At 44.4% G+C, this 20,446-nt stretch overlaps 1 protein-coding gene across 1 annotated transcript in view; it reads right to left on the bottom strand.

Annotated features, from left to right (window-relative positions):
- PLCL1 (phospholipase C like 1) overlaps positions 1 to 20,446 on the bottom strand; it is a 211,858-nt gene that overhangs the window by 6,621 nt on the left and 184,791 nt on the right. Inside the window, exon 5 of the mRNA XM_014954763.1 lies at positions 17,656 to 17,765. Within this exon, the coding sequence (XP_014810249.1) occupies positions 17,656 to 17,765 (110 nt within the window). The remainder of the gene's footprint in view (positions 1 to 17,655; positions 17,766 to 20,446) is intronic.

The following is a 20,446-nucleotide window of genomic DNA, read 5'->3' on the forward strand; positions in this document are numbered from 1 at the left end:
AAGCATAAGTAGTTCTAGGTAGACACTGGCAATGGCCACGGATGGGATAATTCTGTATGATGTTGTTTATTATTTAAATTTTTTGCCAAATCAAACTCCTAAGTTTTTATGAGTCAAGACAACAGCTCGTTATATGCAACAACCACCCAGACTCTGAGGCTGGGGAAATGAGAGGAGGAGATGGGTTCGGTAATTGTGTTGAACACTGTGTGTTCAACTCCACAATATTTTAGTTTAATATGTCGCATGTACATTTCTACATAAGTGTAAATACATGGGTATGTACATTAAAAATAATTACTATTTCTAGTTCTATGCTTTCCAGGAAACACCCTGCAACATGTAGGTCATGACACACTGCTAGCTCTGGGCACCCACCAGCACTGGGGACCCTGGCTACCACACAGGAGGGACCTGTAGGCCCTGCGTTGGCAGCTGCCCCCACCAGCATCAGGGGGCTGCAGGAGAACCCTGAAGGCCACCGCTCAGCCTGTGCAGAAGGGAACTGCACCAACAGGTTGCCCCACACAAATGCCTCCCTTTAGTACTGGCCAAGTGGAAAATCCCATGCTGAGCAACAGGGCCTTCCCGGGGTTCAGGACTGGCTGTGTTTTCAGGGAGGCTGAAAGAGTGGCTGCAAAGGCCATTTTGTAATCTGCTGCTTGCTAAAGCAGACGGTTGCTTATCTCCTGGCAGACACGTTCTCTGACAGCACATTATGGGAGCTTTCCTCTCCGCTCCTCAGGGGCTGAGTAAACAAACAATAAATAACAGAGGTCTTACCACCCATGCCACATCTTGCTCATGATATTACTGTTATTTTTTAACTTTTTCTCAAAGAAACAAGCTCTTACATTATTATTTAATCACAAAGTAAAATCTCCAGAGGCTGTCAGTGGTTGGCTGAAAAAGCCAGACACGGCCAAATAAAACAACCACAAGCATCATTGCATCGCTCTACATCTCAGAGGTCACACGGGTAAGGTAATGGCACCCATAGCTTCTGCCAAGGGATTCGGAAAGCCAAAACACTGGAGAGTTGCTGTGATATTGGGATATTCTGCGTGCAGGAGGCATTTACCGCAAGGGGTGCATTTTCCAAGTGTCATACTGGGACTTTAATTGTGTTTAACATTAATAAGGAGGCACATGATTAAATGATTGCACATGGCTTTGAAAATGTAATCCTGAGGAGGAAATCGTTAATGAAATGATTTGACTGCTACGTTAAACTTATTACAAAAAGCAGGCATTTTTCCATGCGTCCTTCAAAGTTAAATGTGGGAACAATTGATATGAATTTCATTATGATACATTCACATTTCAGATCAGAGTACTCAAAAACATACAAAGTATTTCTGTATCAATGCAGATTTTAAAAACCCACCCTTTTTATTAGTGCTTCCTATAGTTTGTCAAGAGCTTTGCTTTATTCTCTGTGATAGAGATCATCGTGCACACGTTGGCATGAAAAACTACTGCACACAAATATTATACACAAAGCATATAGTCACTTCTCGCACACTGAAAAATAAAGGATTGCAAAAATGAGTTACCCCACAGGAAAAGCAGGAGCCAAATGTTACTTGATAATTTATATTAAACCCTTGCATAGCAGGTATTCACATCCTGTCAGAAAAATAAAAAGGTCACAAATAAAAAAGGTGGCACTTAGATGGCACTCCTTGTGCCAGTGGCATATCATCTAAGGTCAGGGTTTTGGGTGCAGCTCCCCGCACACCCAGTTCTGAACCAAATGCAAGAGCTTGTTTCTAACTGGCTGAAACCAGAAACAGCTTTGCTCCTGGGTAAATTGGGCGATCTGATCGAGTCCTTGCTGGGGCCTGAATCACCACATTTCTCAGTATTTGCTAGCAATTTCAGATGTCAAACTGAGCGTCTCATTTTGGTGTATCAGCGTGTTACTGACAGCCAGAGACCTTCTCTCCCATTTCCCAAAGCGGAGTCTAGCAAAAATTTGCACGAAGGAAATGGTACTGAGAATCAATTATATCATATAAAGAACAGATCTGAGACATAAGAAAGAAAATATCTACCCAGGGAAAGGCAGGCACCATTATATGAAGTATTAAATCCCTGTAAGCAAAAGCAGGAAAGAGAAACTACTGTGGAATAGATTGTTGTGTGTAGCAACAAGGTTACCTGATAAAAACAAGGTGAGCATGAATTTTTAGATGAGCATTGAAATTGAATCAAAGGTTGTGCCAAGCAGCAATGTCAGAAGCTCTAGGGCTGATGTGCTCAACGCATCTCAGCCAGCAGCTGAGACACTCAGGACAGCGAGACAGAGAGGAGGAGGAGGAGGAATAGTTAACAGGAACAATCTCCTAGTATTCCTGCATCTAACCCAGACTACTCCTTACTTCAGCCTTACTCCATTTATTTCATGAAGCAGCCATACAGATGCTGGCTCCAGGCTTTCCTGTCTGTCTCTCATTACACAGGGGGCTGAGCATGTTCAGAGAGCAGAAGGAAACTCAGGAGATACCCAGGAGAAACACCAGGAGCGGCAGAACCGTCCTTGGCTGCACTGTATTTCCCAACTGTTTTACTACTTATGCAGGGAAAAATTCCTGTTTGCACCTGATATTTGCACGAGTCTCAGAAGCAACACTGGCAGCCTCAAGGGCACTCACCAACTTGCCAAGACGCACAGCCTGAAGGTGATGCCGACCAGCCAGCAGCCTCCTGCCGGCAAGCACCTAACTAAAGGCCAACTGCTGAGAGAAGAGCTAAGGGGTAACCATCTCTGCAAATACCATTTACAAAGTACGGTCTCTTTTCCATCACTGTCAGTTGCAAGAGTGAGAGAACAACCCCAGAATCACTCCAGAAGGTTGGTAAAATTCACATGGCAACACCAGAGCAACCCAGTCAGGAGCTCCCTGTACAAAAGGAGAAGGGGCACTCAGCAGTTTCAGGGAAAACAGGCAGGAATCTGGATTATGGATCCTTCCCAGAGCCCATTCAGTCCCAGCTTGGCCTGAGCACCCAGCAGGTTCCAGTGTATTAGTCTAGTCGTCTTTGAGGCACAGATCTCTGCAACTATAGTAGGTGTTCAGATACCATAGCAAAGTGACAGAGGTTAACTAAAATGAATAAATAAATGATAATAAATATAATAAACAAATTATGAACAAAATAAAGTAGGATTCCGAGAACTCAAGCTTGTAATACAGATCAAACCTTAACCTCACCCATGACTCAAGTGTGACTACTCATCGCAGCTACGGGCTGGATTACCCTGTTAACACGCCCAATGATTTTGTGACTGCAGACAGGTACTCTGATCCAGGGACGGAGCCTGATGCTAAAATTGTAAAAGTGGTAGGTTAAGTACACTATCCAGGTTACCCAAAAGCCAGTTCTATCTGATTTCAACTACTTATACTGAAACTCCCAAACTAGACCAATGTGCCAGCTGTTCATTAGGCTGTCCCACACAAACCCCAAAAACTTTGGAAATTATTTCATTTGCCATTTGAGTCTCACCCTAAAAGTTTGTATTGGAGAGAATGATTAACTGAGGGTCTACAGAGGCATCCAGCATTATTGGCCTGGCTATGTTTCTAGGAAGCTAGCGACAGCTCCCTGTGCAGCCAAGCAGTCAATCCCACAACACAAAGCAGTGACGTGAGCCGTTGGAAGTGGGAATGCCGGCTGCCTCTGCCAACGTGGCACCTCCTTGAAAAACACCCGTGGCATTTTTCACTGTCTTTTCCAGCTGTTAGAAAGGTGCAGTTAAAAATGAGATGTCCGTGCTGGATACGGAGAGACAGCCCCCTCTGCACTGGGCAAGGCTCCCCAGTTAATTACTAAACCTCCAGCCCATCACTTGTATATTCCCAAACTGTGGGACACAGCCAAACGCAAACCTTGAGAGCAGCCTGGGAGGTGGAAGTGAACAAAACGCCTCTGTCACACAAGGAAAACCACAAAACCAGTCATGCAATTAGCAAAAAAGCAAATACTTCGAAAAAACTTCTGATTTTGGCTGCTGGCCTTGCCAACAGTGAGTATACCACTGCCTTGTGCAGCCATGGCAACTTAGGAAAGAGGGTCTGTATTTGTAATTCTCTTACAGAATTTGCCTAATGAAATAAAGGCGAAGGACATATGTGGCCAGCTTGCTCTCTGAAACACAGTCAAGTGCCCTCCCAAACCCTACTGGCCCTGGACCAAAGTCTAAGAAGGAATTAACATCAACCATTTGCTTGAATGCCTAAGTGGCAAAACTACTCATGCTGCAGCATTCTCTATTGATCTTTGAACAGAGCTCTCCACTGAAGTCCATGGGCTCTTGCAAATCAATCGCACTGTATGGCTACTAATCTATTCCTTCAAGCAGGCATTTTATGTATAAAAAGAGTGAGCTTTTCTTTCTTTCTTTTTTTTTTTTCAAATGCCTCTTGCTTCTCTCTCATCTGGGCATTTAAATTAAATTACCTTATATCAGGCTGTCAAAAGCAATGAATGTGAACATCGACTGTCTGTAACTGTGTTGCAGCAGGAATTTGCTTTCAGAAATAATGGCATTAATTTGATGTTAGCCGTGTGCTGAGCAGTTCAGCTGCTTGTGTGTCTCTCAGACACTGCATCTAGCAGACCATTTGCAAGCATGGCCACAAATGCATATCAACCCCTCCATGCTAAGAACCTACCTTTTTTCTGGTGAAAAGTTTGAAATCAAAGGGTTGGCTGGAAACTCAGAAGTGCACAATCAATACTAAGAAACCCCCACATGATTGAAGAAATTGGGGCATCATGTATTTCTGATACAGAGCCATGACATGGAAATCAAAGCTGTATGGCCAAGCATTTACTTCTTAGTCCTCCTTGGGTCACAAAACCCAATTCCCCACAAGTACCAGCACTAGCCAGTAACTCCAGTAAAGTCCAGCAAGTCCCAGAAAAACAAAACAAGGGGAAGAAAGGTGAGGCAGAAAGGTCACTTTTTCTGTGTAAAAGGACCAGCTGCAGAAAGAGATATGTTTTGCAGCTAATGAAACACCTGTGCAAAGCAACCCCTGAGCAACACACTTGGCTGGGAATAGCTGGCACTCCCCCCTTCCCCGTTCCCTGGTGCCCTTCGCACTGACTCACAGCCACCCAGGCTGCAAACCACACAGTTAACATCAAAATCATGTCCTTCACTGCAAGTGTTGACAGCAAAATGTCCATTAACTTCATCAGAAGCTGGAAAGGCTTTACTGACCATCTCCAAGCTGATTATGTTTTCACCAAATACAACAAGCATCTGCGTGGTTTGGGGGGTTTTTATTTGATTTTGAGGGTTTTTTAGAGGGAGAGTGTTACAGGAGATGTAGCACAAATACTCACTGCTCTCCTTAGACCACTGCTTAGGGCAATAGCTAAAAAAAAATACCCCTGCAGCTGTGCTTAATGGTCACTGAAATAATCTAATAAGATGAAATGAAATTACACCAGTCAGAGTGCAGAGTTTCTGGACAGGTAACAGAGCATACTCATGCAGTGCTTGTTCCTGCACACAGCTCCTTACACTCTCTGGTCTCTGAGTAACCACCTGGCACAAAAACTAATTTCTGAGCAACTATACAGTTTTGCAAATCCTCCTGCTGCGGTGGCAGCTGGCAAACATCACTAGCTGACTGGGGTGCAGGAATCTGCAGAACCCCCCCGAGCTCCCCATTCCTACTTGGGGAGATGACACCCCTCTGGTTTGGTGGCTCTTCTCCCTTCATGCGAATTAGGCCCCTCTGGCTGAGCTGTGCAACTCCCACCACCTTTGCCACTGCATGAAAGCGTTAAAAATAAAAAAAATCAGTGCTTTTCAGTGCTTTCATGTGGCTCACCTCCTCCCCACTGATAGGCACACCGGCATCACTGGGTCACTGGTGTGACAGAGCAGGAGCCTGGGAGACACTGAGTGAAAACAGGCAGAGTACTTAACTGCAATTATCGTCACTCCCTGCTCTGTCAGTTCAGGGTGAGCACAGTGTATCAGTAAGGCTCCTCCTGTCAATACAGGACCTATGTCTGATCTGTAACAGTGAGGATGCTGGAGAAAAAGAACTCCTATATAGGCCTTTTTAACTTACTCATCTAAGTCTGACTGTTTAGTATGCTTTCTCACATACACAGCCTATCAGACATAAGCAATGCCATCTTTCTCTTTTTGTGATCTAAAAATAAACAGCAGCTGCCACAGCAACAGAATCACTGGTCTTGTCTCAGCTTTTCTCCCCAAATGGTTCCCAGCTCCACCTGGGGAAACAACCCATAAGAAAGGGTTCTTTAGCTCCTGCAGGGCTCGTCACCTCGCACTTGATTTCAGCTGACCCAGGTGAAAGAAGACTGTAGCTGTCAAGGATATAACATACAAGATCATAGTTTCCCAATCCATTGTTCATACAGTAAAGCTTATTCCACCTGCAAGCACTTGTCCCTCTGATTTCCCTAGCTCCCACACGAGTTTTTGGGACCACCTGCCATGTTTAGGGCCTGTGGGGTCTACCAGGGTTGCTGGGGAAGAATAACTACAAAGCAAATGCCTGGTCTGAACACCTACAACTTTCACTTAATACAGTTTGTTGCTTTCGACTAACTGTCCGAGCCCTCCCTGCAGATCCATATTGCCAATAACCATATATGTTAACACAGAAATCTTTACTCCACAACCCTCTACTACTGGTGGCTCCAGACTACAAACATGTATCAATACTGCCATTGAGTTAAATAGCATTTTACTTTAACTGCAGCTCTCGGAATAAGTTAGTGGTGTGCATGAACATTTTCCCTTTTTGGTGTCGGGAGGCAGTAATGGAAGCTGGACTGGCACAATGAAACGGGGAACATCATGCCTCTGGATTCAGAATTCAGCTCCCCTGGCTCCTGTAAGTACATAAGAAGTCAAAGATCTTGTCTAGCAATGGTATTATTGGCATTTCAACATATAGAGAGAGGATTCCTATCTATGCAAGGTCAGGGGAGGACCCAGCATTCATACAGAAGAGACATGCCAGCCCTTAGCTTCAGCAAAGTACAAGGGCCAACCATCACTCAGTTATAAAGTGCATTAGCGGATTTGACCGAAGCCACTATCAGTGCCAGGGGAAACCCAACCATCATCTCAGCAAAGCAACGGCAGAGGAGGAAGTTTCAATGGAGCAACTGGCATTTTTCCTTGCCTCCTGAAGTCCCCCCAGGGAATTAGCTTCAATTAGACACCGTTCCCCTGCAGGGACTGGGGTTTTGTAGATGCTGGCACGTAATTCACATAACAAAAGGGGCAGTCAACTTCACATGTTTGTAAGTGCTGGGAAACTGTATGTGATCTGCTGACAGCAGCTGCAAGGAGCTCAAAATATACCACAAAGGTAATTTTTAGAAGACGTTAAACCTCTTGGCACACACCAAAGCTTACACTCAAACGTAACCGTTTCAGACCAGCACCAGTTTACAGCTCCCAGAGAATGGCACAATTCACATTTAGCAACAAGCAAGTGCTGGAGCAAAAACAATGTACAAGCGATCCCCCCTTGTGTTCCTGCCATATACAAACCAGTACCCTGGTCACTCCCTGATACAGCCCTACACAAATTCAGAAAAAATGACTGTGCGTGGAGGCTTCAGGCACCTCTAGAAACAGAGCCCTTTGCTCAGACACACACTCCCTCGCAATGCACGCACAGGCTGCCAAAAGAACTAGCTCCCTGGTGGCACAAAGACCCGCATCTAAATAAACTGGGGAATTTAACAATGCTTTGGGTAAAAATCCTCCCAGAGCCTGTGGATTACCCTGACTCAGGCAGAGCGCTGAGCTGACACACACCAGCGCCACACGCTTGGAGGAAAACAAAGGGAGTTTTCTCTACCTGCATTTCATTAGCCCTGAAGCAATCACAGCTCCTCCAGACCTTCACCAGGACACAGGATCCTGATTCACAATGGCATTCAACAGTTTAAAACACAAGGAAGACAAAACACCCTGGCAGGCACCATCAGTGTCATCTCTAGATGGGCCAGAAGCAGAAACACGTGCTAGCTAGGGGAGGGATAAGATGAGCACGGTAAAAGCGGATTCTAGGTGGTAAAGGGAATTTGCTAAATAATGGAGATTAAAATACAGCTGAAATTATTTAAAAATGTAATATGCCTTTTCAATAATAAATAACCATGCAACTGAATCTCTCTTCTGATACATTATTTAAGGGACATTGGGAATCCTCCAAGTTGCATTAAGAGATAACTGGAGTTTTCTAAGCAATAGTCAGTCACTGAGTCCAAGAAAACACATCTATTTTGTGTCTCTTGGCCCATGAGAAATACCACAGTGCTTAACTGACCATCCTGAAGTAACATCAACAGCCAATGTAAGGGAGCAGAGGAAAAGACCACTGAGATCTTCAGTGTTGTGAATAACCATCCAGGTGAAACACCACGGGATACTGCCAACCCAGGAAGGAAAAGCTCTTTCCAAGTTCCTCACAGGTACCAGGTGTCAAGGCAGGAGCACCACCTGGGGCACAAGCCCAGAGCCATCCCACGGGCCAGGGCAGGCGGCTCGGCTTGGGTTGTAATGCAATCTTTAACACCTCACAGAGGGAGCTGCTCATTTTCTTTCTTTCTTTGTTCATACAGCCATTGACAGTTAAAAGCAAGAAATGTGTGAATTTCTGCTGAAACTTACACTTTCATTACAGCTCTTTTAATTCCTCTGAATGAGGTCATGTTGTCAGATTGGTACAAACAAGATTCCCAACTTCCTTGTCTTCCAGGTTGTGTTAATTAACTCCACTGCTGGGTACGGCAGTCTTTGATATCCACGTCTCAGCTGAAAATGTCACCGTTGCAGGGGAGGGGACGGTGGGAGAAGTTGCTGGAGTTCCTACGCCACTTGCAGTTCCTGCCTTCATTGTCTCGTCCTCCAAGGGATGGGAGATGACACTGACCCAGATTTTACATGCAAGCAATCCTCCTTTATTGGGGAACTATCTACAAACATTATTCCATTCAGTCATCTTCCCCACCTCTCCCTTACTACCCACTTTCCAGCTCAGTTCTGCTCAGGCACAGGTACGTGCAGGAGTAGCTCATTTTCCTAAAAAGACGAGTTCCCTCAAGGAACCTGTAATCCTACCTGCTATTTTTCAAATAACCTCCTCATAGGTGATAATCTTGTTACTGCTCAGAGCAGTATTCAGAGAACAAACTCTCTTTGTAGTCACACATCATTACCTGAATGTTATTAATTACTTTTCCAGTTGCACAGTCTTTGGGCCGGATGACCCACATCCCCAAGAGAAGCTGGCCTTCACACCCAGGTGTTAAAATCCATGCCAGGTTGGTAGAGAAGAGAGATGACAGCAGTGTGGCTGTGGCTGAGGGTGTGTTGGGGTCTGCCCCACCAGGAGAAGGACAGGAGAGAGCCAGGTCCCACACAGCTACCCCAGGGTGAAGTTGGAATGAATAGAGAGAGATAAACTCATGCGAACCGCATCACGGGTAGAGACAGCTATAGTTGTGAGAGGTCTAGTCCAGATCGTGGGTTGGGAAGAAGCAGACAAAGAGCGCAGTGGTTTTTCCCACTGCTTTAGCATGATTTAGATGATACACAAAACTGGGGCGACGCAGATGGAAAGGGGAGCTGAGGCTGGGGAGAAGAGGCAGGAAAGACAGAGATGACAGTAATGCACAGGAGGGTACCTGAGACAGGAGAGCCAACCAAGCAGGGGGCTTCACTGAGCAGCCAGCCTACATAAGGAGAAAGATAAGTGTCTATTTTGGCAGACTAGCGTTATTTAACACCTTGACAAGCCTCCATTAGTGAAGTGACTCTAAAATTGGTTTTTTACACACAGCACCTCAGTGTGCCAGTCCTCTGCTGGGCTCAGAGCCCATGCTACGAAGGTGGCCTTGGCACAAGGGGCACCAGGCCAGTGACCCCACATGCCTCTGGCCCTGTCTCCCACCACCATCGCTACAACACCATGCACCTCGCCCTGTGCGCACAGCCAGCAGCTTGGCATCGGATCCATGGCTTTTGGCAATTTGTCGTATCACTCAAAATAAAAGGCACATCACAAGATTGCTTGCCATCTATCTCTGGCGTATTTTAGTCAAATACAAGGAAAATGGGCTAAGCAAAATATCACTCAGGGCTTTTTATACCATTTTTCATTTCCCTAATCTGTTCTTTTTGTCCCAAAGTTACTGTTCTGTGTATGTATTTCATGGCCTGTCTCACCTCTGACATATATACATGCATGTCTGTTTGCACATATACAGACCAATCCCAGTGGAATTGAAATAATAATATTTATACCTGAAATGCAGAACTTTGGATTGCAGTCCAAAACAAAAAAAAAAGAAGTTTATGCCAAATGAATGCAGCTCACAGCACTTGTTTTCTGGATGAACTTTGGTGACACTCTGGTTTTGGTCTGTCCTACACTTGGGTCTCACACTGATTGGAAGAGGGTCTTGTCCTTAAACCCACTGTTATGAAATACCTGTGGGAGCACAGCACTGGCACTGAAAGAGGAAGAGGGAAGTGAGAAAAATGGCAGAGACACACATTTCTGCTCAGATGACTCTGGCCATAAGCTTTTTCCGCAAGTGCTAAGTGACTCCAGGTCGTGGGGTCCCCCAGACACTGGCTGTCACCAGGAATAACACCACAACCTCATACCAAGCACCTTCCGTGCCAAGTATTTGAACAGGTCTTAGATCCACAGCAGTTAAATATTCAGTTTGATCCTGCATTGGGGCAATGGGAAGAACTACATAGATTCTCACACACCCTCCCAGGTCTGTTTTCTATGCATTCAAATAGCTATTAAAGGCTGGAGAAAAGTCAGAGAATAGGGTGTGCTCCCTGACTGAACAGAAACTATTAATTGGGCTTGGTCCTGTGGGGACCACGCAAGGTGGGGAGGTGAGTGCTGCTCATCACAAGCACCAGCGCTGCAGGCAGGCAAGTGGAAGTGCAGGTGGACCCCTGTGTCTGGATGGTTAAGCACTGACTGTGCCTGATCCGAATGTCTGGACAATTACTTCTTGCCAGGCAATGAAAAGCTCCTGTTATGCCAGTATTGGACAAAACCCTAGAAATAACCGACTAACTCAGGACAAAGTCTCTCCCCTCTGTCAAGCCATCCTGGTATCCTTGCCCTAACACATCTCCTCAGAAACTCACAGTATCATGAAGGAGCAAGAACCTAGCAAACATTGCTCTCCCCTCCCTGATTAGTCCCTACTGTTGCCAGCATTTGTTGTTTACAGATTTAAAATTGCCTCGGTCGCCTTCATGTATATTTTAAAACACATGTGAATATTTAATTTTCTCTAAATCCAATTCATGTCTTTACCTCATTTTCCCTGAAATGAGGAAGAAAAAGAAAACAGACCTTGTCAGAAACAGCATTAGGGATTCAAAAGCTCGCAGGGAGCAGCCAGGTACCCAGAGAGGCCACACTTTCCTTGTTTGAGATTGTGCACTACATCCTCCCCAGAGCCATGCTCAGCAGCATGGCTGACGGCCAAGAAGAACAGGATATTTCAGCTGATTAACTAGTACCACTGAGAGACTGGGATTATACTCATTTTACCCTGATAAACACTGTTGAAGTAACTTGAGAAGTTTCCATCACCAGATACAACTGACAAAATCCACCGAGACTAACTGTCTTTTAAAGAGCTTTGGTTCCTGCCTTTGGGCTTAGTCAAGAAAGGCAAAAGAGGAGAGCTGGGGAGGCATTTACCAACCAAATCAGCAGAGAACAGCACTCTGCTACATATGTGAAGGATCTGCCTACTTAATAGTTACATGGTTGGTTTACAAAATACATTGATCAAAACAGTTTTGCATGCGAATCACACACTTTTACCTCCGTATCTTGTAACCCAGTATCATTCAAAGGACCCTAAATCCCCCTATCCCAGAAAAATCTTGAAACACCTCCCCATAAACAGATGAGCCCTGTGGCATGGCCTGAGGACCTGGAGCACAGGCTTTGCCCTCTGAACAGGCTTCAGAGCTGGGAGCCCCCACCACGCTCACCACCACATCCAGAGCATGCAAAGGGCCCAGGAACACACTGCACTCCCATCCCACTCCACCAGACTTCTCACATGCTCAATAAGGAACAACCTAAGCCTACCTCCTTCCTCACCTTTCCCTCTACGTTTAAATAAACTGCTTCAAGCTAAGCAGGCTGGCATTTGCAACAATAAATGGATGTTGACCTTGCTGGTCAACACTTTTCACTTTCTCTGTAGTACTCTCTCAGAAAGCTAGCTGGTTTTTGCGTTCTTTTTTTCTTTTCTGTCCTTCAGTTTTGTTTCAGTTTTGTCCTTCAGTGTAAGAGATCTTATCTGATCTAGTGACTATGTGAATAATTAGAGCAGCCCTGCATTTCCTCATATGTTTGTTAAAACTGTCATCTCATCAAAGACTGATTGGCTCAGTGAATGTCAGCTGCAGCCGAGCTGGTCTCAAAGTAAGGCAGGAGATTCTTCAAAAGTCACCAGGGCACACAGTCTGGATAGGTTTAAAAGTCAGAAACACCACTCTGAACTGCATAGACAAAAGAAATGCAAACAATATGGGCACTAGGCTGCAGGAGAGGCACTTAACTTCTCCGAAAAAAGAGCCTGTGGCGTAACCACATTCAAAACATATTTATCTAGGGAGATGAGTAGACCCAGAAAATACAAGGCTTGCATTTAAAGACAAGCATGAAGTCTCCATACCACTACCGCCTACTGCTCTTGCTGGACTTTCACTGTCACAAGGTGACAGCAAATCTCAAGAATTTGTTGCTAAGCCACTATGCCTTATATTTCATCGATTTTTGTAGTTTCACAACGTGAGCACCAATGTGTTTAAGTCCCCTGAAATATGTTGGGAGAAGGAGGGAAATAAGATATGAGGAATTTTTCAGGGGGCACGGGGAAGACTAACTGACACTTACAGGGAAAGAAATAGATAGTACATGGAATCCAGCAGCTTTACGGGGGCTCACGAATTCACTACGCTCTCTAGATAGTGTAAATTGTTGTGCAAATCCTTTGCAGCAATTATGTGACATCTGGTAGAATATATTGTTACTGTTGTGCTTAATTACATGAAATGTCCCCAAGACACTGCCATGCTACTCTCTTGTCCGCTCTACAGCAATGCCAAGGAGCAAAGCCATGGTTCTTGCCTAACTCCAGGAACAAGGACTGATGTGAAAAGACCCAAATAAATCTTACATGCAAGATGGTATAGAGTACTGTAGAGTACCATTAAAAACACTCCCATAGTACATTACAATAATCCTTAAATTAAGGCTGTTAATGGACCTAGTTCTTGCAAAGATCAGCAGCAACTCTGTGTGGTATTATTGTGCATAAGGTACTTTAGGATAATGATCACAGTCCGATATGCTGCTTTTCTTCCTTAAGAAAACTGTTACCTTGTAGTGACGCTAAATTCAGCTCAGTTTAGTTTATACCAGGTAAGTATATGGCTGGCTGTGTGTACACCTTTCAGAAATCTGCCATTTATCTCTTCAAGTAGCCTCAAAGAGCACATCTGAACCTCTGCTACCCAAGTGAGAGGTCTGGATGTTGCATGTCTCTCAAGCAACTGAAGGCTGACTGTCACAAGTGACTGTGATGAAGAAATCAGTCATTTGTGGACGTGATCCTCCAAAAGTGCTATTTGTGCACAGTTTTGCTGCAAAACCACACTTAGACCAGAGTTAACATTAACATTGATCACAACTAAATCATAAAATTGTGGATTTCTCCCCTAAAGAGTGAACTACATTAGCAATTTAATAATTGTACGCCCTCTGCATTCAGCAACCTCTCTCTTTATACACCTAATGAGCAATAATTTAAATGCATGAGAATTAGCAGATACACTCATGGACAGGTGCTGAAATGATCCCTGAAAATTTAACCACTTGATGTCTTGTAGTATGGACTAACAGTTGGAGTCCTAGTAGGACAGAATACACTTATGGCACCAGAGGCGAAATCTTATAATGGGCAGCAAAAAGGAATTAAACAAACATTAATGCATTTCAGAAAGACTAGATTCAGACATTTGGGTGTTTTGCCCTTCAGTAGAAGACCAAAACAGTAACTGCCACTTTATCTTTGTCTTTCTATGTTTTGTCTATAAATAAGCCAGTATGTTGGTATATTAACTATTTAGATATTTACCATCAACATGCAGGCAAGTATTTGGTGATACTGTTCCTATGCTTTTTATGTGCTGACACACCAAAGCACAGATAGCCCAGAAATACGTGTTTGCAGACAGACAAAGCATGTCCACGTGAGAGCAATAAACATGAACCACAGTCAACACACTCGAACTTTCCTTGGCTTGCTTGCCGGGATCCTGGGACTCAGACCGATCCAAATGTCTTTGCCTGAGTAAACACCTCCTGGTAGTCTGTGACAGTTTTGCCTCAGCAACAAGAGCGGTTTTGCAGGCTACCACTCTTTTTTTTTTTTTCTCCAAATATTCTCAAAAACTCATAAAGCAGTCATCAAATCAGTGTTTTGCACATGCGACAGATGCTGGGAGTGCCTCACATTACTGAAAACCTATGTGAGCGCACCTGACCTGAGAGCCCTCTAGCACTCTACAGCGGCACTGAGTGCAAGTGATTACATCCCAGCTCTCAGGAGGACTCGTTAGCTGAAAGCCAGAACTGCCCTAACGAGGCTTCTCAGCTTCTGCCTCACATGCCCAGCACCCCCTGTCTCCAAGTGCAGAAGGGGCCGCAATTGCCAGGGAGGAGGTTATCTCGCCAGGGGAAGGCAAGAGGAACACCAGCATCTGCAGAGAAACAAGCACAAGCCCATGCACCCCCATGAACCCTTTCTCCCCATGAAATGGATAGTCACCTATTGTAAAAATGAGCAAATATCTCATGAAAAATGAATTTTGAACTTTTGATGCAAAAGAGAGACTCAGCCAAGTTTTGTGCCCTCGTTAGGATGAAATGAACAGTTCCTATCACCATGGTCCCCGTGAGGTGGCAAACACAAAACTTCTTTTGCTACCTTTGCATTTTAGTGGCATTTAATTACATACAGAAAGGAAAACAGGCACAGAGACGGTGGTGCATGGAAATAAAAATGAAAGTGAGAGTAAATTTAGGGCCATAACGATTCCTGTAATGTCGTTGTGGGAACATGACTCTTCCGTCTATTGTACTGACGTTGTGCCTCTCAATATTACTGACTGCAAGCCTGGCAGTATTTTACACGACATGGGACCAAATAAAATGACACATTTTAAAAATACATATATATCTCAAAATTGACTGTCACCAAGTTATAACATCCCTGTTCTTACTAACATTTTTATGTTCTGGCAAACAATTTGTCCTGCTAGTGGGTATTACTAAGATGTAATTAAGTTTATAGAAACTGAGGAAGAAAATGACATATTATTTTGATTCATTTCCATTAGGTGCCTCTTAAAAGTACCTCAGGGCATTTTTAAACATGAAGAATGCCCACAGTTATGTTTTTATAAAATATACTTTAATCTTGCACTCTGTAACTATTTAATAATTTTGCCAGTAGCAATTTCTTATTGCATCCCCTCTTTGTATTCAAAGCTTACCTATTGTAATGAGTCTTTATAAAGAAATACATTAATTAAATATGCCTTTGTTTCTCTAGCCTAGGAAAAGACTATTAATCACCTGGCAGGCACAAGCACAACATAATACCTGTTATTGCTCATGGGGACCTCACCAAACTGACTACTGTCGCATGATCTAATTGCCTCCAACAACCCCAAGCACACAAAGAGGCTTTCTCCCATGGTGTCATGCTATTCACTCACCTCATCTAGTGTAAAGCAGCTGATGCATTTGCAAGATGTTATGGGCTTTCTTTTTTCCTTGCATCACTATACCAACATCTAATGAAATATATTCATAGTGACCACCCTGACACTAGACATATGGAGGACACTGATGGCTTGAATGGGGCAGGGCCTCTCTCCTCACCAAATCCTCCCCGGGGAACGCTCACCAGCACTGAGGAGAGAGTCAGTGCTAAACATATGATGCAGCTGTAACCAGCAAATAGGTTTGTTATGAGCAGGGTCACTGAAATACAGTACTCTTTAAGGGGAAAAAAATAGTTTAAAAATAAGAAAAATGACTGACAGTCTCGTATCAGACACCCGAGGTTTGACAATCAGACTCCCAGTTGTTTCATGTCATTGCTGACTTGGATGTCAGTCAGAATGAAATGGTGTTTCATGTGTATTTATACCTATGGATAGTTGCCACAAACTCTGTCAATATTTTACTATGTGAGTAAGGTAAAAGAGGAGACGTGGCTTAGAAATTAAACGTGTCAATTATTCCTTGACCTTGACTAGATGTTTGAAATGTTTTTCAGTATGTTGACAATATGTGCTAGGCAGCAATTATTTTTCACGGGATATGTTTCTCTGATACACTACTTGCACCTTCATTAACCATAGGTCACCTTCAGAGGTCCAAAATTCTCATTTGACAAACATCTAAAAAAAAAACCCCAAACTATCAGAGTAACCCTGACTACATTTAGAGTGACTCTGAGCATGAGGCGTTTATTTTACCTAACACAGCTAAAGTAATTCAGATTAATGTTCAGAACTGTCTTGTGGGTTAGGTTTTGTTGTCATCTTTAGCCACTTGCCTCAATCACGCCGTGTGGAAAAGGTCAGTTCCTTCCATCACCTTTGAATTGGTAGCCTTTTCTTTTTATCAGATGTCCCATTAACTGACTCTATTACTCACTTTCCCTCTCTTTCATGGTGAATCAAGGTATGCAAGGAACCTAAGATGTCCCCCAGGATTCTCTCACCCTTCTCTACCACCAACGGCCTCTCCCACCTATTTTTGCCCCTCAGCCTCTTCATTCCCAACTCCTTTTTCCCCTCTCCTGCTCAGATGTTAATGTTCTTTCCATCTCCACGATGCTGAAGCATGCATCCTCTGCTACTCTTGCTGTTGAATGTTATGTTGAGGTGTATATTTGATGAGGTACTTTGTAAAAATTTCCTGTCATCAGCTGGCCTCTCCTGGGATGCCAGGGAGCATCCCCAGCAAAGGGAAAGGCACTGGGGGGTTACAGGAAGATGCTGTCAGACAGGACAATCTGCTTAATGGGAGCTGGAGGGAGGGAGCAGCAGGGAGAGAGCGAGGGGAAATCAAAGTGTGATCTATCAGAGCAAGGTGGGAAATGAGCCTGTGAAAGAAGGCGTGAGCTGAATGCTAACAACCTGAATGCTTGGCTCAGGTCCTCTCCCTGCCATCTGCTATGGCTGCACCAGATCATCTCCTCTTTCCATCTTTGGCTGTCCCTGGGCAACTTCACCCAGGCTCAGCCATCCAGCTACTGTGGCAATTTGTGGCTGGTCGGTGGCAAACCAGTAGCTAAGCCTGGTGAGTAATGGGCTCACTGAGCAGCCTGTCACTGCACAGCCAGGATGGTGGGATTTTCATCCCTCCCTTTTTTTAGCTGTTTGGACAGCGCTCGGCTTTTGAAACACAACCTGATATTTCTGCAGGATCTACGATATTCCTCGTGTTCTTTCATGACACTTCCCCCAGCCCCATCCCTTCCCAAAGAGCTTACCTTCAGCACTGTGATATTCCATGCAAAACTCTCAATGGCTTTGCTTAATTTTCTTCCTTTCAAACCTTCCTTTGTCCCGAGGTTATGAAGCTCTTCATGGAATTCCATTCCTAAAAATACAGATTGCTACATCACCCAGTGCATGACTGATTTTCCCTAGAAAACGTTCAGTGAGCATTTTCAGTCTTGCAGCTGGTACTTCCTACAAGCTCTTTCTCTGTTTCTCCCCCTTCCCTGTTATGACCCCATCCTGGAGAGCATCTTCCAGGACAAGAGAGTAATGTGCAATCTTGTGGTTGTGCTTCCACTTTGTATGTAGCTCTCCCTTCCAGTGCTGGGGTCCCACACAGGCACGTGCCTGGTCCCCACACAAACACTCCTCCAGCGCTTCTGCTTGCAGTCTGCATTGCTGGCAATATTGCGACAAAAGGCAATCGCTTGTCACTCTCCTTGAAGAGATTATTTTGTGCCTTGGAAGGCAGCCTGACAGACGTGGAAGGTACCTGTTCAGCACAGCAAATGCAGACTCACTGCACAGCTCCTCATTAATCTTAATCACAGTCAAACGAAAAAGCTCTTGTACTTCACAATGATAAATTATGTCAGAAAGGCATACCGCTAATCACAGGATTGCTATTCCTGCAGCCTGGAGAACTGAGACTTCCAACCACAGCCTTGGGAATTGTTACATTTCATTGCTAGTTTCTGTGGCAAACGTCTACAAATCTGTCGCTGGATACAAGAATTCAGGAAATCTGGGAGCAGGTTAAAAAACTTAACCAGTCCAGTCAGCCACCAATTCTGCAAGATTTTCACAGTGTATGCAAACATTTCTCTGAGCCTGGTGTGGAGAGAAAAATGCTTGTTTTTTAAGAGACAAAATAGAGAGTGAGCTGCTTGCGTCCCCTTAACATGTACCTTACAAAGGCTAAATTGGCACTAAATCACTCCAAAATGTTCAAATTCCATCCTGGCTGAGCAAACCAAGTTCCATCTCCAGTTGTTTCACAGCTCTCCCTCCTCTAACGTTTTAAGGCAAATGTCACTTGCAAATTCAAGCTTCATTGAAATTACATCAAAGAAATGCCCATCGAGAGAACACCTGCATGGAACAGAGGCAAAGGGCTGCTCAGGGGGTTGCTGAAGGAGTCAGTCCTTTGACAGCCCAAGGCAGGCTTGCACTCGGCATAGCTTGCCTGAAGCACTCCTGGAAGACTCACAATAGGTTTCTTCTTGCCTTGCACCGACTCCAGGAGCTCGATAACACTGAGACAGTTCAACCCCACACAATGCAAGATTTCTCTACTGTTTATTTTTCAAAACTTCGCCCACTCAGAAGTTTTGCCTGTCTAGGGTAACAGAGCTCCTGCAGCACTTCCTTTGGAAAACAGTCTAAATAATTGCACCCCAAGCAAGATTCATCTGCAGGTGTTCCTCTTGCCAACTGACTTACAAATCATTTCGCTTCAGTAACTGACAAAAACCTTCAAATGACTTGCTTTGTCCTCCAAAAAAAAAATATGAAGAGTAACGTTGCTCAGCTCCACATGGAGATCCCTGCTTTTATGCAGCATGCTTTTAGTTATTTTTCCCTCTGGACCTCACTTCCCCACCTGTAACTTTGAGACAGTGCTACCCCAGAGAGAAGGAGCCATGAACATTTGTTAGGCTGCGGGTAGAAGGACCAACGAAAACATTTAGCAGTGCAGTCCTCCAAGCTGCTGCTGGGCAGGGCTGAGGCTGCACATGAAAAAAACCCAACAGAACCAGCCACCCAAGGATTTATCTGGTGGAGTGGGCAGGACCCCATGGCACAGGGAGCAGGGATGAAAACAGGCTGTGATGTGAAGCAGAGGTCTGATGGGCACAAATGTTCCAAGGGAGCAGAGCTGGGGTGGGATGAAAGACAACATCACAGGCAATTGTATTTCTGACACCTCTTAATTTTAAGTGTTTCATCTTGCCACATTGAAAATGATATTTAACAATTTGCCTGGGTAACATTTCCAACAAACTAATTGGCAATTGAGCCTGGTGAAGGATCCTGTCTTTACTACTCCTTTCCTCTGTCTAAACTCTGAGACTTCAGAAGAGCACTTCATATCTCTCCAGCCTTCTTCTCAATCAGAAATGGTATTTTAAGCTAATAAAACAAAACAAATGAAAATACAAGTAGATACAGCAGAAAAGAGAACAAACTTGAGAAATTCATCTTTCTGCTGGGAGCAAGAAAGAGAGTGGAACTGCATGAAACTGAACATCAGCGTGGTGGCATGTTCCTGCATCATGATCTTTGCACCCATCCCCAGCCCTCTGCTCACTAAGATGCCAGAGCCTGGGCAAGCGTTGTGGGTTCTTCTCTCTGTGCACAGCACAGGGTGGGCAGAAATCTGGCTGATGCTCCTGAGGGTCTGCATAATTTAATGCAAAGTATTGCTCTTAAGTTATAGCATCAAGAAAGAGCCCTGGTGCTGCACTTTCCTGTCACTGTCCCATTCCTAAACCCTCTGCACCTGATGAAGGCTTTGGTGTATGGGTGCTTATGCTGCTTATGTGGATAGACAGAAGCCAAGGCACGATGAAACCCATGAAATCCAGCAAGACATAGCTGCTTGCCTCTCCTCCCTTTGCTACCACAGCACCAGCACAGCTCCAGAGCTCTGAATTTCATAGAGCAAGGACTAGGTTCCACCCTGTTCTTGCACCACATAAAAATCAGTTAAATGCTATTGTTGAAACAGTTTCCAAATTTCTTCTAATTAAATAGATGAATGAAAGGATTTACTACAAA

This window comes from Calidris pugnax, unplaced genomic scaffold (assembly GCF_001431845.1).
Source record: "Calidris pugnax isolate Ruff unplaced genomic scaffold, ASM143184v1 scaffold103, whole genome shotgun sequence".
Classification (NCBI taxonomy): Eukaryota; Metazoa; Chordata; class Aves; order Charadriiformes; family Scolopacidae; genus Calidris; species Calidris pugnax.